We start from the raw sequence: 25,711 nt of genomic DNA on the forward strand, positions 1-25,711 counted from the left end.
TAAGTAGTTTGTACCTGCTGATGTAATATCACTACTTCACTAGATGCAGGGGTGATGGTACCATCGAGAACATCCATGTCAGCAATCAGCCACCAGATAAAGAGTTTAGCATGGTTTTTCACATGTTGCAGAAGTTCCTGCATAAATGCTACTAAAGGGGTCACCTTCCATGATTTTTTAAATTTTACAGGGAGCCAGATAGCTACTGGATTTTTGAGAATTATAACAGTTTGTCCTGAACTTTGCCATAAAGCTCACTTGACACATTTTTGTAGCATACAGTTCTTAAACTTAACATAATAATTTTTGTGGGGCATTATACTGTACTGGAATGTGTCCATACAATAAAACATAGGGATTAAATACAGGCTGTGAGATAGAATTTCTTATGAAGAAAAATGTTCACATAAGTAACTTTGAAAAACCAATTGTAATGATAATCACTATTCCAGACTCCAAATGGTTCCTGAATCAAATCCACCTCAATAGTTTCCTGAGTGGGCCCCAAATTCATTTTCATGGTTGGAGATGACAGTCTTCCTTTGACTAGTAAATAGTGGAGTTGGAATGTAAAGCAATTCTGTAAACATGATCTAAACTGTACCTGTAAGACAATCCTCATCCCAAAGCTCTGGATTCAGCACCAATCAGTTACCCAAACTACAGCATGTTTTCCTACAAGGGAAAGATTTCAAGGATGGGATGTAACACAGTCACACCTGTTGGGGATGCAAATCAAGTCAAGATGGTGCCTGGCAGTTTGCCAAGAGGAGTGGTTTGTGAAGTAAAGCCAGCGAACCATTGAGATGATTAGGATTCCTTAATGACTGACTGCTGTATTTAGATGATGTTAATTAAGTTAAGCTGTGTGTAATAGTTGGGTATATGTACCTCTGCTGTCCCACAGAGAAGCGGCTCCTGCTACCTTGGGTGCCTGCTACTTTGAGTTCTGGCTCAGTTCCTGCTAAGTTCACTTGCAATAAAGTGTTCCCATTTCAATCTTCAAGTTGCTTGTCCCCCCCTCAGTTATTTTTCCCAGCCGGACTTCAGCACACACCATCATGCCAATTCATCTGAAGGGTCCCAGTGTTCACGGTAAGAGTATAAGGGTCTTTTATTGAGTAAGTAGCATTAACTCCCTGCCAGTGAGGAATATATGTCTGGTCTTTGATTCTGCTTTTCATATGCAAACCAAGACTGAGGCCCAGTGTGGTGACAATATGAGTTATGGAGGAAAATTCAAAGTGGCAGTTGGGAGCACAATCCTGAGTAATTGAAAAGAAGTGCTTGGGAGGACCCAGCAGTTTACAAAGAACTTGGCAAAAAGGTGGTGGAATTAGGATAGACTGAAGGGGGAAGATGAATCTATTTAACTGGGTGAGTTATGGCAGGTTGTGAAATGTGGGCCCAACAAATCACCATATCACCAGTTATGTTCACAGTAGTACATATTATGGAGACCATCATGAGGTACCTATTAGCAAGAATAATAAGCTTGCTCATTTATCTCTACTGCCCCTCTGTTATGTCTGTTGTTTTCTTAAACTGTCCCCATGACATGAGGTGTGCTTTCCTAATTTGAGGCATTGACATTTTTGCCTGTAGTGATGGGATTCCCACTTAATCCATCAGCTGTTTATCAGGAATGAGCTAGTTGTTGTCTCTGTTGTTTCAGGTCTGTTGTGGCTGTTTGTGAGTTTAAAGATGATATGTAGAAACCATAAGGAGAATAAAGAAATTTGGGTGGGGGTCAGATCAATGAATGTCCCTTAAAATCAGTGATCACAAATGAGGTATACTATTTGAGGAGTAGAAAGTTGAAGGGGAAATAAATATGATAAATTTAATATATCTCTTGAGTATTAAGAAAAGGTAGAAGGACATCTGAGTAAGGGACATTAGTAATTTTGGGCATAAGGGTCAGCAGCTTCCTCGGGAATGGCTGAGAGGTGGGTAATTGGTACTCAGGTGGGGTCTGTGAGGATAGATTGATAAGAGGCATTAACAGAAACAAGATTTAAATTGCTCAAATAGATTCAAGATGGATGGCCTAGTTGGGGTGGTCAGAATAACTTTGAAGAGACCCTTCCATTTTTCTTATAAGGAGGCTACATGTTGGGAAGAAGAGAGGTAAATGAAGTTTCCTACAAAAATAGGAGGGGCCCCCTGAATACTTCAGGTGGGGGAGGGGAGGGTTGGCCTATTCACAGAGGACCATCATGAGGTGAGCTAAATGTGGGGTTAGGACACCAGGAGAAATGTTGGTGATTGAGGTTGCATAGCGGGTGGAAAGAGAGGTTACCCATAGAGAATTTCACATGATCTAATCATGAGGGGATTCTTGGAGGAGAGTTTGAATTCAGAGAAGGGCCAAAGGGAGAAGTTCAATCTGAATTAAGTGAGTTTTTATAGTTTCATAAGGTAGACTTTATGTTTCTACTTGTTCTTTTAACATTTCCTCAGCACTGTTGGTGGTAGGGAATGTGGAAGTTTCATTTTATATATAAATTTTTAGCCAATTCTTGGATAATAGAATAGATGAATTTGGGGCCATTATCAAACTGGGAAGGTGGCATGTAAATCACAACATGGAATTATATCTGGGCAAAGTTGTGTTGCAATTGTAGAAGCCCTTTTATTGGCAATTGAAAAGGCCTCTACCCATCCAGTGAATGTGTCTACCAAGAATAGGAGCTATTTGATTTTTCTTACAGGGCACATGTGGGTGAATCAAGTCACCAGTTCATGGCAGGAAGAGCTCCCTCCACTTGGTTGTAAGGTGTGGGGATGGTCTCACATTGAAGTTAGGATTAACCTTGAGGCAGGTGATGCAGGTTTGAGAAACTTGTTGGAGATACTGTAACTTTAAAAAGGACAGGTTTATTTAATTCTTTAGAAATAAGTGGAGGGAGGGAAGGTCATGGTGGAATAAGCTGTGTATGTAGGACAATAGAGAGCTCTAGTTTCATCAGAGGGAAGTCAGAGTTTTGTGGGAATTGAATATAAAATTGAAGTAGGAATTTGGGATGATTGAGAGTGGTGGCCAGAGACAGCCACTTGTCTAGCCAGTCTGTCAGCTTCATTATTTTCTAAGAAAATGTACTGCTTAGTGGATTGATGTTCTCTACCGTGAAGTATAGGCACCTTGCAGGGTAAGAGAGCAGCTTCAAGCAATATTTTTTATGTAGGTGGCATTGAGAATGAGTGTTCATTCCTGAGAGAGAATACCTTGCTCTCTATAGATTAAGATGTTGGAAAGAATAATGTTATAAGTGTATTTGGAATCAATAAATATGTTGATTGATTTGCCTCTGGCTAGTGATAAGGCTCAAATGAGGGGGACTAGTTCAGCCTGTTGGGAAGTTGTGTCTGAGGGGAGAGGGGAGTCCTCAATTATTTGAGTTAGTATGAACAGAGAATCTGCTGTATATGCCCCATGAATCATTGTGTAACATGCAAGGTACAGGGACTCTTTGGGAAGGCTCTATTTATGAACCAGTCTGGGGAGACAGGAAGCAGTTGATCAGTTATATATTAAAATGAATTTACTAAAAAATTGAGGATGTCAGTACAAGAGTGAGAAGTGTTTTTTTCTGAGAGAATAGTGGTGGGGTTTAATGAAGGGTCTTTCTGGAAGGTAGCCAGGGGATCCAGGTGTTGTGCATGCAGTAATTGATCTCTGGCTGGGGGAAGAAGATCTGGAATGGAGTATGTGGTGAGAAGAGTAATGGGTTGATATAAAGTATCAATGGGGCCTCATGGATGAGGAGAACTGCTGTCCCTAAATTCTTGAGGCATTGGGGCCAGCCTTGATAGACTAAGTCTAATTGTTTGGATAGAAATGCAATGGGGTGGGAGGAATTCCCTGATTGGTAAAGAACTCCTAGTGCTGTTCTTGTTCTGAGTTGAGTGACAGGAAGAAAGGCTTACTAGGGTTTGGTGAATAAAGAATTTAGGACTAGAGAAGTAACTCTGAAGAGTTGAAATAGAAGAAAAAGAACAGGATCTGAAAGAAACCCTTTTGAGTCTTCATAAAGTGGTTTGGCTATGAGGGAGAATTTTGGCATCCAGATGCAAAAATAATTGAAAAGCCCTAAGAGGGAAAGCATATCCCTTTTAGTGGAAGATAGGCAATGGTTTTTAAAGCCTAGAGTCTTTCTGGGGCATGGTATGGGTGGTGGGAGTTAACAGCATGCCTAAATATTGCTCCTGAAGGGAGCAGAACTGGGTCTTAAATTGAGAGACCCTGTACTCCCAAGAAGCCAGGCAGTTAAAATGGATGGCAGTTTGATGTTTGGAGTGTTCTAGTGAAGAGCATGAGGTTATCTCCATACTGTATAAGGTGGATGGGGGATAAATGTAAGGTAGCTGCACCCCATTGGAGTGTCTGGCCAAAGTAGTGGGGGCCATCTTGGAAGTCTTTGGGAAAATGATACAGATGAGCTGCTGAGATAAATTAGTGTCTGGGTCAGTCCAGGCAAAAAGTGGGTGTGAGGCAGGATGGGGAGAAATAGTGAAAAGGCATCCTTCTTATCTAATGCTGAGAAATGGGTGGTAGAGAATGGGATATGAGAAAAAGAGTGTAGGGATTATGTACCACAGGATATCTGGGGACAACTGCCTCACTGATTATTCTGAGGTTCTATAGTAGCCAGCATGACCCATTGGGTTTCTTCACTTTGAAGATGGGGAAGTTGTGTGGGTAGTGGGTTGGTAAAATATGGGCCTGTAAAAACGGGAGATGATGGGCTATAAATTCTTGAGAATTAAGAAAGTTTGAGAATATTGGGGAAGGGTGATATAGTGAGTTGGGTCTTTTAGTTGGCTATGAACAGGGTAATGGTGTTTAGCAATGTTATATTGAGAGATATCTCAGGCTATGGGGTAAATTCCAGAGACCAAAGAGTGATCAGGAGGCTTAAAGTGTGCAGAGACTAGATCTGTGATGGAATGTATTAAAAAGAAGGTAGTGGACCTTAAGGGAGGGGTGATAATGGAGGCTTTTAATTTGTGGAGGAGATCCAGACCCAGTAGGGGAATGGGGCAACTTGGCACAACTATAAAAGAAAAGGATCGTGAGAGGGACCCAAGCATGCAAAAAAAAGGAGAGGTGTCTTTAGTGGATATATAGGAGTTCCCATGACTCTCCTAATAGAGGTATTTGCCTTGCAAGTGAGTCCGTGCCATTGAGTCTGAAGCAAAAGACTCACCCCAGTGTTAACCACAAATGAGACTGTGTGGCTGTTCACCATCTGTGTGACCCAGGGCTACTGGGATGTGCCATCTGAGGTGGTAGCAGCAGTGGAGCTCAGGCTCCCTCATTCTAGCAACTCAGTCAATGGGACTTGCGAAGCAGGTGACTACACTGAGGGGAGGGTTTTTTTCCCTGGGGACAGTCCACCTTCCAGTGTCCCCATTGCTCACAGTTGTGAAAGGAATTGGTTGGGACCTCAGGTTAGGGTAGGCTTTTGCCCAATGTCCCACCTGCCCCCATTGGGAGCAGGGCCCAAGAGGTGTATTAGAGGATCTTGTGGAGCCACTGGCTGCAGGGACACAGATAAGGATGGCTGATTCCAGGAGCTGATATTTAGCTTTAAGATGCTTTTCTTTCTCCCTTTTGGCCTTGTCTTCTCTATTATTAAAGACTTTAAAAGCAGCATCTAGAAGCTATTGCTGAGGAGCCTCTGGGCCCTTCTCTGTTTAAGCTTTTTACAGATATCAGGTGCAGACCTGCTGATCAGTTGAACATGGAGAAAGAGGGTACAAGGAGGAGTATCAAGGTCTAGCTTGGTGTACCTGGTAATAGTCTCAGAAAGTTGAGCCAAAACGAGGGCGGGGATTTCATCACATCCCTGGTGATTTCTCTGATGTTGTTATAATTAAACTGGGTATGAGAGTTTTTTTCATGTCTTAAGAAGTAATTATGTGTTGGAGTCTAGTGAGCCTGGCACCTTGCGGTTGATATGCCCAATTAGGTTCAACTGCAGAGATGACATCATCTTCTACAGGATGGGCAAGGAAGCTTTGCGCATGGAGGAGGTTGGCATGCTCATCAGGGGTCAGGGTGGAAGCTAGGATATAGTAACCATCTGCCCAAATAAGACGATGAGACTGTGTCAGATGTGTGAACTTCTTCCTATACTTAGAAGGTTTTCAGAAAATGGTTCTACTTATCCTCTATCTGGAACATATCTGTCATAGAAAAGGAGACATGAACTTGGACTGTCCCTTCAGCCTCTCTCTCCTCTGTGAGAAGGAACATGTGTTGCGCTGGAAGAGTTTTTGACTGTGCACAAGGACAGGTTGGCCAGGGGGAGAGTGACCATGAGTTTGGGGCATGAGGAGGGGGATCTGATAGTTGAGAAGTGGTACCCTGGGATATGTAAGGAGGGGTTCATCTGCTATTTCTGGAGCAGTGATTGAGAAAGAGAGCTTTGAGTCTGTGAGGATTCATTGTAAAGCAGAACAGGGCTGACATAATGAGGGCTTTAAGCTGAGATAAGCTATCTCAGACCACTTGACATTTTGTTGGAGGTAATTTTCTAAGTCTTGGAGAATTTCTTTATCAAAGGTCCCATATTAGGGTTGTTTGTGCAAACTATTTAATATTTACTGTAGCCAAATTTGATATCCAGGTCAGTTTGGGAGTAAAGGAACTTAAGTTGATGAGACAACCCATTGGGAGTTCTGGGAAATTATCTGGATTAACTCCCATGTTGGAGGTTTGACTAAAGTGATGGTTCCAGATCAGAGTATCTCCCAAAATCTTATCTCACTGGACTGGACTATTCCAATGGAGAGTGGGAGAACATCTTCTCCTCATTCTTAATGGTGGTGGATTCTTGGGGTCCATGTTGGCCAGAAGATGAAGGTCTTGGGCAGGGTATATTACTGTGGAAGACCAGATGGGGCCTTACATCTCTGGAGAATTTGAAGGCCTGTGTTGGATGCAGGAACAAAATGGCAAAAAGTGGTCTCTGATCCAGAGGTGTGCAGGGTGCAAGGGGGATGGCTGCAGTGCCAAGAAAACAACAAATACAGATCTTTGCACCATCCACATCTCAATAAGGCCACAATAATGTAGCCCAGGGGTGGGGCGAATCTTGGGTTGTGTACTGGAAGCTGTTGAACCAAACTGGACTTAGAGTGCATAAAGTGCCTCCTTCTACAGGGTGAGAGGTCATGAGGGGAACAGTCAGTGTGGGGATTCAGCCATAGCTTTAGGAGTTGTAGCTGGGGGCTCCCCTGACCTCAGAGATCCATGGGGGTGCTGGATGATTAAGAGTCAGTTCCCAGATCTCATCAGCTGTTTAATGTGACTGTTGGGGGAGGGTTTCTTAGGACCATGAATGGTAATTATCACCTTACTCCTGGTTCCTTGTCAGAGAATAAAAATATAAGCACAAATAACTGAGGTGGGAGCAGACCTCAGTGGATTCAGTGATGATATTTATTAATCCGCAGAAGCAATCAGTCAGGCATTGGAGGGGCTCAGTTTTAAGTTAGAAGAAAATGGCCACTAGCCCTATCTAGAGATGTAGAATAAAGATGGGAGGCATGGGAGGGGGCAGAGGTTTACCAAGGATGGTGGACTGTGATGAACAGCATTATCCAAAGTACATGTATGAAGACATGAATTGGTGTGAACATACATTATATACAACCAGAGATATGAAAAATCATGCTGTATATGTGTAATAAGAATTGTAATGCATTCCACTGTCATGTATTTAAAAAATAAAATCAATTAAATATTAAAACACAAAGAAAATGGCCACCAGTTACAGAAGACCACCAGTTTTAATGAGGATAGCTTAATGATTGGAGACTGAAGCAGAACATGTCAGTTTGGGCAGGCTGGAAGAAACTTGTAAAATATACAAAACTCATTGTTACTGGAAGGGATAAAAGCTCAGAGCTCAGTACTCATTGCTTATCTTTCTGCTTCAGGATCCATTGTTATCCAGAGCTTTACCATTTGCTTTTCTCCTTTTAGGACTCATCAAAAGTGGGAAAGTTCAGGTCCCAGGTCTCAGTAGTGCCTCCTCTATTCAGGACCCACTGTTACTGGGAAGTATTAATGTTTGCCTTCTTCCCCCTCCCTCCTCCTGGGCCAAACAGTGCTCCTTTCTTTCTGGGGGCTGTCTTGGGCAATATTATTTTTTCATGTCCTTCAATACATACTTAGGCAAGTGTTGTGCTTCTCTGCTCTATTCTCAACCCTTTTAAAATTTTTCTTTTGTGATGGGACCTTGCTAAATTGCCCAGGCTGGCCTTGAAGTTATGATCCTCCTGTCTCAATCTCCTAAATATCTCGGGTTACAGATGTGTACCACCATGCCTGGCTGATATAATGTTTTTTTTTAAGAAAGTGTATAACACAGACATTTTGAGACAAGAAAAGAGACAGTGTACCTCCAACAAATTCACAAGACAATAGGGAAGATAGGAGTGAAGTACATAAAAAAATCTGGAATAGCTTGGAGCTATGTACATGCCTGTAATACCAGTGGCTCAGGAGGCTGAGGCAGGAGGATTGCAAGTTTCAAGCCAGCCTCAGTAACTTAGTGAGGCCCTCAACAACTCAATGACACTCTGTTCATAAATAAAATACAAGAAAGTTCTGGGGATGTGGCTGTTGGTTAAATGCCTCTGGGTTCAATTCTTGGTATCAAAACAACAAAAACAACAACTAGGATTAGTGCCTGACAGTAGATTTCAGTCTCTGGAAGCCAGCCATGTTTTGAGTTGGTGATCCAGAGGACATGTGGGTATTCAGTTTCACAGTGCCTAGAGCTGGTATCTCCTGTAGTTTAACAGACTTCCTGTGCTTTGAGAAATATTTTTCCAGTTTTTTTTTGTTGTTGTTAAAATATCCTAGTAGTGACCTCTTTAAATATGCTGTGTAGTGAAGAGGATGTAGTTCAGAAGTAGAGTGATTGCCTAGCACATGTGAGGCAATGGGTTCCATTCCCTGAACCAAAAAAATAAATAAGTAAATGAATAATTTGGTAGGTAGGTAAATTACTGACATTTACAATATTGTAGTCCACTCACTACCTCTATTTTGTTCCATATTCTTAAGTTACCACAAATGCAAACCATGTCTCCATTAAGCAATCACTCTCACACACTGCCTTTTCTGGCTTCATTTTTTTTTATCTGTTGGGTTTCCATATTCTGGATATTTCATATATATAAAACCACAAAATATGTAATTTTTCTGTCTTATTGGCTTACTTAGAATTTTTTAGGTTTATCCATGTTGTACTTTATACCAGAATTTCATTTTATGCCTCAGTAATATTCTACCATATATGTATGTGTTCTAACCCACACATATCACATTTTATTTATGCATTCTGTTGGTAGACATCTTTTTGCTAGTTTTTAAAAATTTTTAAATTGATTTTTTTTAAAACAAATGACCATGGAATGCAATACAATTTTTTGATTTTAAAATATGACAGCAGAACGCATTATAATTCTTATTACACATATACAGCACAATTTTTCATATCTCTGGTTGTATATAAAGTATGTTGACATATTTTTGCTAATTTGAGTGGTGCTCCTGAGAACATTCACATACAGGTGATTGAGTTTTTGTTTTCAGTTTGTTTGGTAAATACCTAGGAATGGAATTGGTAGGTCATGTAATGATATTTTATATTTATCATTTTAATGAAACCCCAAACTACTTTCTATGACAACTGTACTATTTTTCATTCCTATCAAAAATGGATAGTGAGGGCTGGGATTGAGACCTAGAGATAGAGCACTTGCCTAGCAGGTGTGAAGCACTTGGTTAGATTCTCAGCACTGCATAAGAATAAATAAATAAAATACAGATTAATTAACAATTTAATATATTAAAAAATGGATAGTGATTCCCATTTCTCCATATCCTTACTAATACTTACTAATTTTGTTTTTACTTTTTTACTGTAGCCACCTTAGAAAGTGAGAAGTGATATCTCATTATGGTTTAAGATTTTGTTTTTGGTACTTGAAATGAACCCAGGATTACTCTACCACTAAGCATCATTCCCAGCCCATTTAATTTTTGTTTTGTTTTGTTTTGTTTTGAGGAAGCATCATTCTAAGTAGCCCAGTCTAAACATTAACTTAGGATTCTTCTGCCTTAGCTCCTGAGTAGTTGGGATTACTTGTGTGCACCACTGCAGTGTGTGTCTAATTTTATTTTTCATTTGATATTGGGAATTAAGTCCAGGGGAGTTTTTTCCAGTCCTTTTTATTTTTTATTGAAAGATAGGGTCTTTCTAGTTTGCTGAGGCTGGCCTCTAACTTATAATCCTCTTGCCTCAGTCTCCCAGGCCTTATAGGTATATGCTTCCCTGCCTAGCTCAAAATAATTCTTAAGAATAAGTGTAACATAGATATTTTTAAACAAAGAAAGAATGTACTTCTAATAGACCATCACATATTAAATTTTTAAGTAATATAGCGCAGGAAGAAAAAAATATTTCCAGAATGAAATTTAGACACAAAAATTAGATGGAATAAATTGTAGAAATTCATAAATATACAAATGCATATTAGGGTAAAATTATTCAGAGTTTTTCCTATCCCAATATATTATTTTTGTATGATAGAAAGTGTGAAATTCTACATTAATCAATATTTTTCTCAGAGAAAATTAGAAAAAATTCTTCAGAAAAGTTTCATCAAAAGGTGGCCTTTCTTCCCGCATGTAAGTTGGGTGATTTTTGTTATTTGAGTGTCAGCATTGATTAGCACCAAAGGACTAACTGTGCCATAGCCATTGGCCACAAGCATTTGGACACATACCAAGATGGCATCAGTGGTCCATGTCAAACCTATGGTCAATGAAATGATGGAGTCTGCACAGTATAGGACAGCAAAGCAGCAGATCAGCAGCAGAATGCTTTGAGTGGCCCTTTGTTCTGGAGAGGATTTTTGAGAGAGAACTTGGAATTGTGAATATTCTGGGACTACTTTTTGTGTCTGTACAAGAGAATGAGCATGTACCCACTGGAAAAAACCATAAGGCCCACGAAGAAGACATCTCTACATGCCATTAAGGTGAGAAAGAATTCCCTGTGAATGTACTTCATGGGTAGAAAGGAATAGTGTTCAGTGACGAACAGAAGACCAGGCTGGGTCTTATTGGGTGTGGACACAGTGTACAGGAGCAATTTGCTACAGGTGGACATGGTGAAGACCCATAAGAAGAAAAATAGCTTCAAAATTGGATTTGTGTTTTTCAGTTTGATGTTGGCCAACCAAGAGACAGTGGGGCTGATGGTGATGGCCTGAAGCACACTCAGGACACAGGTGGTACAGATGGACAGTCCCCTCATGACCTTGTTCAGTAAGACTAGCACTTTGCATTTGAAGTCTCCTGGAATATCCTGTGTTTCCCAAATGTCTGTAGATACCAAAACGCCCATGGTGAGGAGCATGAGAATGTGTGTTAGAGCCAAGTGGACGATGGGGAGGTCGGTGATCCTAGGCTTGTGGCCCACATGGACAACAGCACTGTGGAGGCAAATCAGAATTGCATTTGCTGAGATCCCAATGCCAGCCTGGGGATAAAAGGCATTTCTTATGGTTATATAACTGAAATGTTGGTCCATCTTCATGAGGATGTTGAAGTAAATGTTTCTGAAAGGAAATGCAGGACTTCATGTGACATATACAGCATTTTCTTTGCCAGGCTTCCAATCATCAATTTGCACTTTTCTTTCTCTAGAGTCATCATTTACCCAAACAATTCTATACAAATAGGACTAGCTCTGATGCCTCATTTAACTTCAAGTAAGTTCTGGGGCATGCATGGCTCTGGATCGAGTGCTTGCCTAGTGTGCATGATGCCCTGGGTTCTGCCCACCACACTGCAGTCAATACATATATCAGCATCACTTATTACTTCATGGAATGAATTTTTAAATCTCCCATCTCCTCATGGGGTATCTATATCATATCTTTATCTGTAAAACTTTAATAATTACTGTGCTTTTATTCATGTCAATAATTATATTATTTAATGGGTAGCATTTGTGTACTTTCCTGTTTTTCCTGCATATATCTTAAGGGTGAAGATGCCTACTTGTTTACCTTTGTATCTGGAAGATCCAAGACAGTGCTGCCTAGACATTGTTCACCAAAGACTGTTTATGTAAGTCTTGGAGAAATGGAAGTAAGACTCTTCCAGGAAAAATGTCTGAAGAGTCCCATTCTCATGGTTTGTTTATGAAAGTGCAGAACACTGAGGGATTTAGTAGTGTGCATCTCAGACCCAGCAGCCTGTGTTTATCTGAGTTTCACCACTTACTAGCTGAGTGAGCATTGTCAATCAGTTAACATCATGAATAAAAGTGGATAAACACAATACTTTTCTCAAAGCTATTGGAATAAGCAAGTGAAAATCATTTAGAAAATACTTGACATGTATGAAGCACTATAATAGTGTTAAATATTGGTTCCTAATTTATCACCACTCAACTTTGGCTTAGGAGCATTCACATAGGACATTAAAGATTTCAAAGAGAGATTAAAAACCTACCCTAACATTGGCTTCCTATGGCAAACATTGATCCTTGGTTACAGGAGAAATTCTAGGTTTTAAAAAATTTTCCATTTTCCCCAGGAAATACCTTCAAATATTTCTGCATTCATAATCCATTGTGTGGAGACACATGGTAGAGCCTCTTAATTATCAATCAAGAAGTATCATATTTTATGCTTTCATTTTATTTCTCATTTTGTATTGAATTCACTACTTCTTGAGTCAAGACTCCTAAGCAGGGGTGGAATCAGATGAAAAGGCTGCTTTCTGATGGCTGCATGCCACCAAGCTCTCCCGATGCCTCCTCCCCATCTCCACTCTTATGGCATCTTATCTCTATCCTTCAAATATAGCAGATTCTCAGATCCTGCATCTTTAAATCTGAAGCATAATTTTTCTATATATAAAGATCTTCATTGGAATCCACTTTCTTTTAGAGCTTGACATATGATATTCTGGAACCTCCTGGCATTGAGGGTCTGTGTTGAGAAATCAGCTGAAATCTGAATTGGTTTACTCCTATATGTAATTTTTTTTCTTGCAGGTTTTAAAATTTTATTCTTATTCTGTTTATTATTCACTCTTATTATAATGTGTCTTGATGTGGCTTTGCTATAATTTTCTTCTTCTGGGGTTTTGTAAGCCTCTTGTAGTTGATTTTCCATTTCATTCTTTAGATATGGAAACTTTTCTGATATTATTATTTTTTAAAAAAAGTTTATGCATTACCTTGGTTTATATCTTCAAGCCTTTTGATTAATCATAAATTTGGTCTCTTCAAGTTATCTCATATTTCATGATTTCTTACCATCTTCTTAGTGTGGTTGACTTTATTTTCAAGAGTATATATTTTGTCTTCATCACCTGAGGATTTTTTTTCTTCTAAGTGATCCAATCTGTTAATGATAGTTTTCATTGAAATTTTAATTTGGTTTATTGTTTTCTTCATTTGAAGATTTCTGCTTGATTTCTTTTCATAATATCTGCCTCTTTATTGAAATGATATTTTACTTCCTGTATTTCCTCTACTGTATCATCCTCATTTCAAAGTTAAACCTAATTATGTATCTTCTAAGTATCTTTTCTTATATTTCTTCTACTCTGTCATCTGTGTATTTTTTCGTTGAAACATCCTGGTATTTTGACGCATTTTCATCCCATGATTTTCATGTTGTTTGTGTTTATTCCTCCCTATCACTATGACACTGAGACAGTAATTTCTACCCTGTAGTCTTGTAGTGTCCCTGAAGTCTTCCAGTACCTCACCTTTAGGGGGAGACAAATATTAATAGCACCCAAAGCAAAAAATATACAACTTTAATCCTAATATCTCCTATTAAAGCAGCTAGAGTTTTGTCACAATAAACAGAAATGATGTGTTAAATTATTGTCTACAATATAAATAGTAAGTTTGATAAAAGGGTTCAAAATTTCTAATGATGGACAATGAGAGAACAGAAGTACTGTAAGATGTAGTGTTTTAAAGGGCTTATAAGGAGAGAATATAGAGATAAAAGTGAAAAAAATAATTAATAGAGTCTTGCTTTTACTTTTAGTATGAAATTCAGAAAGAGAATACAGGGAGACAGACATGTGAGAGAAAACATATATACAAATACTGGCACAACTGTGGGAGTCTTTTGTGGAATTGTTAATGTGAAATTGTACCTCATTAGGGCTCACTCTTTGCTGAAATCAGAACTGAATACAGAATCCCACTATGCATAATAAAAGCCTCAGTGACCAAGATTATTCTGAGAACTTTATACTTTCTTACACATTTTCAGGAGGCATGAGAACTGCTGCCTCACAGACTGTGTTAGACCAGGTCATTGGAACTGGCTGGCAATAGGTGAATGGTTAAGTGGGAGGCCTGCATCACTGCTGAGTGCAGCTAAAGTGATGGAGGTCTCTAGTATCTTCTCTTGGTGACTGCAGGTAGCTGAAGCCATGATGCTACTGGTGGTGTATGGCTGGCCAAGAACTCTTTCTATGCAGACTGAACAGCCCTAGGAAGTTGGGCTCTTAGAAAGACTTGGTCAGATTTGAGTTGGCAATGTAATGTTTAACTTTGATAACAAGAGTTTAATACTCTGGAAGCTGGGGTGGGAGACATGTATCCCATGAAAACAATGTGGAGTCAAACGCTTTGCTTACCTGCCTGCAGAACTGTTCTCAGTCTTTAAAGCATACCATGAATAAAAACAACAGAAGTCTTATCACTCAGATTCTGTGTATAACTAGATGGGGAAAGAAAGTAACTATCTTATTTAAAGCCAAGAATATGTTACAGGATGAACCTCAGTGTTCAAATGGTACATTTCTGGTCATTTTTGTGAATGCTTATGACAGAGTTTATCTCCACTTGCCCATGAGCATGAAGATGTGGAAGAAGACACTTTACCCAGCCTCTGGAATTGTGGTGTCATATTCAGCCAGGTATCATAGGAGACTGGTAAGTTCTGGGAAGTTTCTTTTATATCTCTGTGAAATTCAGGGATAGTCAGCTGGCCTTCCCACCTAATAGGCTCCATAAATGAAGCTGAGGTGCCCCTGGAAACATAACATTTTTGTGACATTCCAAGATGCCAGAGGATGATACCAAATGCTCATGGAGGCAGTTCCATGAGGCATTCAGAGCATCTATTCTACCCAGATGAAGCTCTCACCAAAGACATGAACAGGCACTAGCCAACCAATCTGCCCTGCCTCTGTCCAAGTCCCAGCTGCCTTAAAGACCAGGAGATAAGGCTGTACTTGTGTTTCTACTCAGTTCTGTTCCTTCCAAGGCTCCAACTGCTTCCCCCACTCCATTTTCTTATAGCCTCTGATCTTCACATTCCACTGACTACCAAACTCAATATCACACTTCCCCAGGTACCTAATCCTCCTACTGCCACTGACCTTTTCCTACATACAGTCTCAGCCCCTTTTTCTCATTGTCACTCACTAAAATTTATCAATCCATCTCAAGTTGCATTTTTAAGTATAGACTTCCAATAACTTTCATGTTAGTCCAGTTTACCTGGAAAGCAAGCCTTTGAAACAGCCTGAATACTAACCATTACAGCAGAGATCAAGGAACAGCATGAGCAAGGAGGGCACAACCCAAAGGAAAACCTCAGGGAGGGGTGACTTTATTTGCTGATACACATGAATTCAACTGTTCTAGTTCTGTAAGGGTCAAAATTTACCCCACAAAAAATTCAACTCTATATTGTACCTAGATTCTCTCATCTGAGCTCTTTGAATGGGAGGAGAGGCCCAAAGTCTGGATTCTCTGAGTGGTCTAGGTGAGAACAAGAAAACTAGGTCTATACCCCCACTTTCTGTTCTTTGTCTACTCTAACTATTTATCCAATCCACAGGTGCTCACAGTATTCTAACTGTATCATATTTGTCTATTTGTCATTCCATCCCTTATAAAACTCAGAAAAAGTTGAAACATATAACTCCCTTGAAAAACACCCTTGACATTCTTGTTCATGACTCTCTTTAGGTGACTTCTGCACAACTACACCAGAAACTCTCAGCTTTACTGGAAATATCCATCTACACACACTGTAACTGTGCACCTGTACTCAATGTTTTTCATAAAACAGGAAGTTCCCTGGTTTGCTAGAGACTCTGGATGATTAATAACACTTTCTCTTCTCTTCCAGGAGGACATGTCACCTGGAACTCAAAAGCTCTGCAAAATATTCAGAGGCAGTTCAAGTCCACAAAAAAATCTATTGATTTCTGACAAGAAATCTATCAAAAAACATGCATCCATACCCATTTTTTTGGTTTCTGGCCAGTTAGTGTGAACGCTGTCCCTAACTTTATTAAGTGATTCAAAGCATGACCACATACAGTTGAGATTGTACACAACATACCTGTCAGGCCTAGATTTTCATCTGGAAATGCCCTAGTCCTTAGCCTACATCCCCTTCAACAGGGTTTTTATCCTCTCATGTATTCACATTCTCTTGAATCTTCCCAACCTCACTCTCCATCAGATAATTTCCACTGGCATACAAAAATTATCTGATATCCCTCACCTTAAGGGAAAATCATGACCTTCACCTTCCTGTACCAATTATAGACACTATACCATACTCTGCAGCCATTCACAAGAGCACCAAACTGTTACCTTAATTTGCTAACTTTCTGTTTTATATACATGTATTTAAATTATTAAACCTTTCCTAACTACAAAAATTTAATGAAGAACAAAATTTCTAATACCTTATTATCTTCTAATTTCAGTATATTTTCTCAACCTCAATTTTTCAGTAACCTGCTTAAAAATATAAATTTTCAGTCTTATATTAAAATATCTTCATCTTCTCTCTATTTTGAATGTTGGTTTAACAGGAAAAAAATTTATCCTGACAATTATATCCCATGGCTTTTTGAAGGTATTATTATATTATCTTCTCCATTATTGCTATCTGTTATTATCTAATTGTTTCTTTTGTGCTCATTTTAAGATTTTTTTTTGTTAGACTGGAGTTGTAACTCAGTAGTAGAGGGCTTACCTAGCATATGTTAGGCACTGGTTTTGATCCTCAGCAGCACATAAAATAAATAATTAAAATAAAGGTGTTGTGTACACCTATAACTAAAATGTACATATTAAAAAGAGATCTTTGAAGATGGCGGTTGGAAGGGAGTGAGCACCCCCAGTAACCTACACTGCTGTGCCAGCAGGTTGTGAGTTCAGAATGGCCAGATGCTGTATTGTCAGGAATATTCAGCAAAGTTGGTGTGGGAAGCCATTTCTGACACGTGATTGGGTGGCTCTCATTAAGCGTCTGAGATGTTCTGGCTGTGTTGGAAATTTCCCGGTGCTTTTCTGATGAGAGAGCCCATCCATGTGGGGGTGTGCCTGACCACTGACCCCGGGGGTCCAATCACTGACCCTGACCTTAAAGTGCAGTCCCCCCTCAACCTTCATTGTATGGAATTCTCCCCTAAATCTCTTGTTCCCCAATAAAAAGCTACTCCTAGGCTATTCACTCTCTCTCTCTCCTGCTAGCCATGAGTAATCCTTGCTGCCCTGCTAGGCCTTTAGAAGAGGGAACCAGAGAGGGGAGCCATCTTGGACCTAGCAATAGAAATAAGGTAACTGAGTCTGTGTTTTATTTTGATCTCATCTAGCTAACTTTATGTCAAGAACCTCATTAATGAAACCAATGCGCTGGCCACATGGTGGAGTTGGTCTACATGGAACCTGAAGCAAGAGTTTGAGCATCTGAGGGGCATGAACATGGCTCAGACGTGAGAGAACCCGATCGGCACTGTGCATGGAGGTACCCAACCATCTGAACAGTAACCTGTTGCAGCTGGAGGAAATTGAGCACTTTGGAGACCTGGCAGTGCAAAGAAATGGAACTTCAGATCCTGCAAATATCTGCCAACCATGACTTCACAGGGCACCTGACCCAGAACTGAAGTTGGGACTTAGGGGAGAATGGGCCCAGGTCTACCCTCCTCACTGGACCCCTGGCATGGAAATGGGCTGCCACCATACTGGAGAACTGACGTCATCAGCATTCCACAGATTAAATTGCATGGCATCGAGTTTGTCGACAGATCAAGTGTGGGAACACCAGCCCCCCCTCCACACAGCTGGAATAACTCAAAGAATCACTACCCAGCTTCTGTGAGCATGAATATCAGAGCTGAGGGAAACTGAAAAGGCACCTGACCTCCAACTCCCCCTCCCCTCAACAGGAAAACCTGAAACCTTTCACCCCAGTTCTCAGTGGGTGTGGCTATCAGAGGGAATCAGACAGAACAGGTTGCTGGTTTCCAACTCCCGCTCTCCACAGCCATGATGACTGAGTGAATGACAAAAAAAGAGTGCCCAGTCATTCAAGAGAGCAGGGCATCCAGGAAACTGCATGCCCAGAGTGAAGCTAGAACTGTGGGAAAGAGTGCCAGTAAGTGGGGCCTGGCTGGCAGGAGAAGCAAGGAGACTAGAGACCTGGAGCAACCCTAAGTGACCGGGATTAGAGAGACACCCAGCTGGGGAGGGAGAGCCGCCTTACATCATCTCAAAAAGAGTCTAGTCAACTCAGAAAGGTTGGTAGGAAAACATGAGAAAATTATCCAAGAGATATGGGATATCATAAAAAAAACCAAACTTAAGAGTCATTGGGATAGAGAAAGCTATAGAGGTCCAAACCAAAGGAATGAGCAACTTGTTAAATGAAATAATTTTAGAAAACTTTTCAGACATGAAGAATGAAATGCAAATCAAAATCCTAGAAGCCTACAGGACACCGAATGTACAAAAACAAGAGACCCATACCAAGACACATTATAATGAAGATATCCAACATACAGAACAAGGAGAGAATATTAAGAGCTACAAGAGAAAAGAAACAGATTACATTTAGGGGTAAACCAATTAGGTTAATGGCTAATTTTTCATCACAGACACTGAAAGCTAGAAGATAGTGGAACAACATATTTCAAAAGCTGAAAGACAATGGGTGCCAACCAAGAATATTGTATCTGGCAAAATTAAGTTTCAGGTTTGACAATGAAATTAAAAACCTTCCATGATAAACAAAAGTTAAAAGAATTCACAGCCAGAAAACTAGCACTGCAAAGCATTTTTGGCAAAACACTACAGGAAGATAAAATGAAAGACAACAACAAAAATCAACAATGGAAAGTAGCTCAGTAAAGGAAAAAACTAATCAAAGAGGAAAAACAAATCAATTTTTATAACAAAAATAAACAAACATGATTGTAAGTACAAATCATATATTAATAGTAACCCCATATATCAATAGTAACCCTAAATGTTAATGCTTTAAACTCATCAATTATGTGATATAGGCTAGGAACCTGTATTTACAAAAAACAGACCCAAAAATATGCTGCCTACAGGTGACTTATCTGATAGGAAAAGACATACACAGGCTGAAGGTGAGAGGTTGAGAAAAATGATACCACTCACATGGCCCTTGGAAGCAAGCAGGGGTAGCCATACTCATATCAAATAAAATTAACTTCAAGCCAAAGTTAATCAAAAGGAATAAATAAGGACACTATATACTGCTAAAGGGAACCATTAACCAACAAGACATAACAATCATGAATATATATGCCCCAAACAATGGTGCTGCTATGTTCATAAAACAAACTCTCCTCAAGTTCAAGAGACAAATAGACCACAACACAATAATTTTGGGTGATTTAACACACCTCTCTCACCACTGGACAGATCTTCCAAACGAAAGTTGAATAAAGAAACTAGAACTCAATAACATGGTTAATAAACCCTAGACTTAACTGACATATATAGTATATATCAACCATCATCAATGGATACATTTTTTTTCTCAGAAGCACATGGAAACTTCTCAAAAATAGACCATATTTTGCCTTAGAGAAGGTCTGAGCAAATATAAAGGAGTAGAGATAATATCATGCATTTTATCCAATCATAATGGAATGAAACTGAAAATCAATGATAAAAAAGCAAAGAAAAACTCTTACATCACTTGGAGAATAAACAATATGCTACTGAATGAACAATGGGTTACAGAAGACATCAAGAAGGAAATTAAAAAGTTCTTAGAGATAAATGAAAACACAGACACAACATATTGGAATCTATGGGACACTATGAAAGCAGTATAAGAGGAAAATTCATTCCTTGGAGTTCATTCTTCAAAAAAAGAAAAAAATAAGTAAATGATCTCAGAGTTCATCTCAAAGCCCTAGAAAAAGAAGAGCAAAACTCAGCAAATACAATAGAAGGCAAGAAATAATTAAAATCAGAGATGAAATCAATGAAATCAAAATAAAAGAAACAATTGAAAAAATTGACAAAACTAAAAGTTGGTTCTTTGAAAAAATAAATAAGATCAATGGACCCTTAGCATGCTAATGAAGAGAAGAAGAGAGAGAACTGAATTTACTAGCATATGGGATGAAAAGGCAATATCACAACAGACACTACAGAAATACAGAAGATAATTAGAAATTATTTTGAAACCTTATACTCCAATAAAATAGAAGATACTGAAGGCATTGATAAATTTCTTAAGTCATATGATCTGCCAATATTGAGTCAGGATATACACAACTTAAGCAGACAAATATCAAGTGAGAAAATAAAAGAAGCCATCAAAAGACTACCAACCAAGAAAAGCCCAGGACCAGATGGATATACAGCACAGTTTTACAAAACTTTTAAAGAAGAACTAATACCAATATTCTCCAAGCTATTTCAGGAAATAGAAAAAGAGGGAGTACTTCCAAATTCATTCTATGAGGCCAGCATCACCCTGACTCCAAAACCAGACAAAGACACTTCAAAGAAAGAAAACTAGAGACCAATATCTCTAATGAATATAGACGCAAAAATCCTCAATAAAATTCTGGCAAATCGGATACAAAAACATATCAAAATGATCAGGCACTATGATCAAGTAGGATTCATCTCTGGGATACAAGGCTGGTTCAATATACAGAAATCAATAAATGTAATTCACCACATCAATAGACTTAAATATAAGAACCATATGTTCATCTCGATATGTGCAGAAAAAGCATTCAACAAAATATAGCATCCCTTTATGTTCAAAACACTAGAAAAACTAGGGATAATAGGATCTTACCTCAACATCGTAAAAGCTATTTATGCTGTCTCAGGCCAGCATCATTCTAAATGGACAAAAAGTGATGGCATTCCCTCTAAAATTTGTAACAAGACAGGGATGCCCTTTCTCACCACTTCTATTCAACATAGTTCTTGGAACACTGGCCAGAGCAATTAGATAGATGAAAAAATTAAAGGCATAAATACAGGAAAAAAAAATTATCACTATTTGCGGATGACATGATCCTAAACCTAGAAGATCCAAAAGGTTCCACCAAGAAACTTCTAGAACTAGTAAATGAATTCAGCAAAGTGGCAGGATATAAAATTAACACACATAAATCAAAGGCATTCCTGTATATCAGTGACAAATCCTTGGAAATGGAATGAAGAAAACTACCCCATTCACAATATCCTCAAAAAATGAAAATAAAATACTTGAGAATCAAACTAACGAAAGAGGTGAAAAATCTAAATAACAAAAACTACAGAACCCTAAAGAGAGAAATAGAAGAAGACCTTAGAAGATGGAAAAATATACTTTGCTCATGGATAGACAGAATTAATATCATTAAAATGGCCATATTACCAAAAGTACTCTATAAGTTTAATGCAATGCCAATCAAAATCCCAATGGCATTCCTTGAAGAAATAAAAAAAAAGCAATCATAAAATTTATCTGAAAAAATAAGAGACCCAGAATAGCTAAAGCAATTCTAAGCAGGAAGAATGAAACTTGTGGTATAGCAATACCAGATTTTAAACTATACTACAGAGCAATAGTAACAAAAATAACATGCTACTGGCACCAAAACAGGCTGGTAGATGAATGGTACAGAATAGAGGACACAGAGACCAACCCACAAAATTATAACTATCTTATATTAGACAAAGTTGCTAGAAGCATGCAATGGAGAAAGATAGCCTCTTCAACAAATGGTGCTAGGAGAACTGGAAATTCATAGGCAACAAAATGAAATTGAATACCTTTCTATCACCATACACAAAAGTTACCTCAAGATGGATCAAGGAGCTAGGAATCAAACCAGAGACTCTGCATCTATTAGAAGAAAAAGATAGCCATAATCTCCATCATTTGGTGTCGGGCCCCAAATTCCTTAATAGGACACCTATAGTACAAGAGTTAAAATCAAGAATCAATAAATGGGACGTATTCAAACTACATTGTTTTTCTCAGCAAGAGAAATTATATGTGAGGTGAATAGGGAGCCTACATCCTGGGAACAAATTTTTACACCTCACACTTCACATAGAGCTCTAATCTCTAGAGTATACAAAGAACTCAAAAAGTTAAACAATAACAACAACAAAATAACCCAATCAACAAATGGGCCAAGGACATGAACAGACACTTCTCAGAGGAGGATATACAATCGATCAAAAAATACACAAAAAAATGCTCACCATCTCTAGCAATCAGAGAAATGCAACTTAAAACTACTCTAAGATACCATCTCACTCCAGTAAGAATGGCAGCCATTATGAAGTCAAACAATAACAAGTGCTGGTGAGGATGTGGGGAAAAAGGCACACTCATACATTGCCTGTGGACTACAAATTACTGCAGCCAATTTGGAAAGCAGTATGGTGATGTTTGGAAAACTGGGAATGGAACCACCATTTGACCCAGCTATTCCCCTTCTTAGACTGTACCCAAAAGACCTAAAAAGGGCATACTACAAGGACACAGCCACATCAATGTTTATAGCAGCACAATTAACAATAGCTAGACTGTGGAATCAACCTAGATGCTCTTCAATAGATGAATGGATAAAAAATGTGGCATTTATACACAATGAAATATTACACATCACTAAAGAAAATAACAAGATCATGGCATTTGCAGGGAAATGGATGGCATTAGAGCAGATTATGCTGAGTGAAGTTAGACAATCCCTAAAAATCAAATGCTGAATGTCTTCTCTGATGTAATGTGGGTGACTCAAAATATTATGAGGAGAAAGAGCATGAGAAGAAGATTACCACTAAATAGGGAAGATAGGTGACAGGGAATGAGAGAGAGAAAGGAAATTGGGGGAAAATGAAAGGAGACCCTCATCATTATACAAAATACATGTATGATGATATGAGGGGGGAAGGAAAAAAAGAGAAATGTGTCACATTATATTGGGTAGAGAGAGGTGATGGGAGGGGAGGGAAGGGGAATGGGGGATAGAAAGGGCAGCAGAATAAAATAGACGCTAGTATTGCTGTATGTATATACATGGCCTTATAACCAATGAGATTCTACAACCTGTACACTTGGAAAAATGAGAAATTCTACCCTAATTGATTCAAATGTATGATATGTCAAGATCATTGTATTGTCATGAGCAACTAATAAAAAAAAAGAGATCTTCTTGCTGGGAATGCTGGTACATGCCTGTAATCCCAGCAGTTCAGGAGGCTGCAGCAGGAGGATCACAAGTTCTAAGCTACGCATTGAGACCCTGTCTTAAATAAAATACAAAATGGAGCTTCGGATGTAGCTCAGTGGTTTAGTGTCCCTGAGATTACTCCCTGGTACTCACCTCACCCCCCAAAAATGATCATCATTGTCTTTGAAGTTCTGTAGTTAAGCTCTAGTATGAATGAATTTGGATTTATTTTTACTCTATTTGAATTTTGTTCTGTTTCTTAACTCTGAATATTCATCATTTTAAAAAATTGTAGCAATTATCTCTTTTAACATTACCTAACCCCAATTCTCTCAATTCATTTTGGAATTTTTCTGACATGCCTACTGATTAATCTTCTAACCTCTTGTTTTTTCTTTTATAGTTTCCATATTTATATTTCTGTGCTTTATTCTGAGTATTTTCCTCACATCTACCAGAACACCAGTTCTCATTTTAACTGAATATGGCCTGCCTTTTCACTCAAATGACTCTTCTAAGTTATAAATGGGCACAATACCTTTATTTTATTTATTTTTATGCAATACTGATTATTGGACCCAATTCCTCACATGTGGTAGAAAAGCACTCTACCTCTGAGCTACAACCGCAGCCCTTAAATGACTTATTAAATAAATGAATACTATTTTACCTGTATGAAGTGTGATCTTTTCTATTTGGTTCTTTGTTAAAAGCAGCACATGAAAAAGATGTCTAACATCACTGACCATTAAGGTAAATTAAAATTTAAAACTCAGTGAGATACCTTCATAAATCTACCAGGATAGCTGAAGTAAAATATAGTAACAACACTAAATGTTAGAGAGAAGGCAGAGAAACTTGATCATTAAAATACTCTAGTACGAGTATAAAATTGAAAGCCACACTGAAAAATTTTCTAAACAACAATAGCAAATTCTAAATATAAAGCTCAGTCTTTGTATTCCTGAGTGTTTATTTCAGAGATATATATCTTGTTTTCACACAATAATTTTTTATAGTAGTTTTATTCACAGTGGCCTAAACTAGATACAACAAAGATATGTTTCAACAGGGCAATGATAACGCAAACTTTAGCACATCCACACAAAGAGTATTATGCAACAATAATGAGAAACCAACATCCATGCAAGAATATTGACAAGATCACTGACAAATCAGAGAATTGTGCAGAATACAAAAGTTAATTCCAAAAACCTACACACAGAGGATTTCACTCATACAAATTTTTGAAATGAAAAAAATTATAGAAAGAAAAAGAATACTAATGATTGCCAGGGTTTTGATAGGGGTTGAAGCAAGAGAATAAAAATATTTCTAGCCATAAAAGAGTGATGTGGCAGACCCTTGTATGTATCATCATAAGTATCCTGATTGTGACACTGTGCCCATTGTTTAAAATGTACAAAAACTGGTTAAACTGTACATAGCATAAACCTGATTTACTTTTAGTAAATGCATTTGAATCTACAATTATCTCAAAACACTATTTAATTAAAAATTTAAAAATGGGGCAAAAATGAAAAATATTGTAGAATCCATGTATATAAGGTCTATAGAGCAGTCAAATTCATAGTCAGAAAATAAAATGGTGGTTTCCAAGGATTGCAGGTAGGAGGGAGAAAAAAAAACAGTGCTTAATGAGTATAGAGCTCCATTTTTCCAAATTATGGAGATGGATATTAGTAATGTTTGCAACACCATGAATGTATTTACATGTGTAAAAATGGTAAATTTCTTGACATTATATAATATAATGTGTTTAAAATTAAAATTATTTTCAATAACAAAAATCAACACTCTTTCAAAGAATTTCCATATTTTATATAATAAAATCTATATTCATTTCTAGATTCTGGGGCCTACAGGGTCTCTAGTCTCTTTGTCCACCCATCTCTTCTGTCTCAACACAGTTGTCTTACCATAGATTCTTCAGTTTTCCAAATACATGCAGCTCTTTCCTGCACCTGTATGCCTTTTTTATTCTCTGCCTAGGCCATGCCTCCACTGGGCTTTGCACTGCTAACTGCTTTTCACCCTTGGACATCACCCTAATAGCCAGCACAACACAGAGGGTCAAGTGAGTTCTCAGAAATCCAGTGGCACTTTGCTGTCTGCCTGTCGGCCATTCTT

General features: G+C 38.5%; 1 protein-coding gene across 1 annotated transcript; it reads right to left on the reverse strand.

Annotated features, from left to right (window-relative positions):
* Positions 1-10,976: 10,976 nt before the first annotated feature.
* LOC144375711 (putative vomeronasal receptor-like protein 4) lies at positions 10,977-11,621 on the reverse strand. The gene has a single exon (XM_078041154.1). The coding sequence runs from the start codon at positions 11,619-11,621 to the stop codon at positions 10,977-10,979; it is 645 nt and encodes a 214-aa protein (XP_077897280.1).
* Between the last annotated feature and the right edge of the window lie 14,090 nt (positions 11,622-25,711).

Source organism: Ictidomys tridecemlineatus, chromosome 3, assembly GCF_052094955.1.
Source record: "Ictidomys tridecemlineatus isolate mIctTri1 chromosome 3, mIctTri1.hap1, whole genome shotgun sequence".
NCBI lineage: Eukaryota > Metazoa > Chordata > Mammalia > Rodentia > Sciuridae > Ictidomys > Ictidomys tridecemlineatus.

What these genes read in the sequence shown, in the direction of transcription:
- LOC144375711 (XM_078041154.1), bottom strand. Translation starts at nt 11,621, where the DNA reads ATGGACCAACATTTCAGTTATATAACCATAAGAAATGCCTTTTATCCC.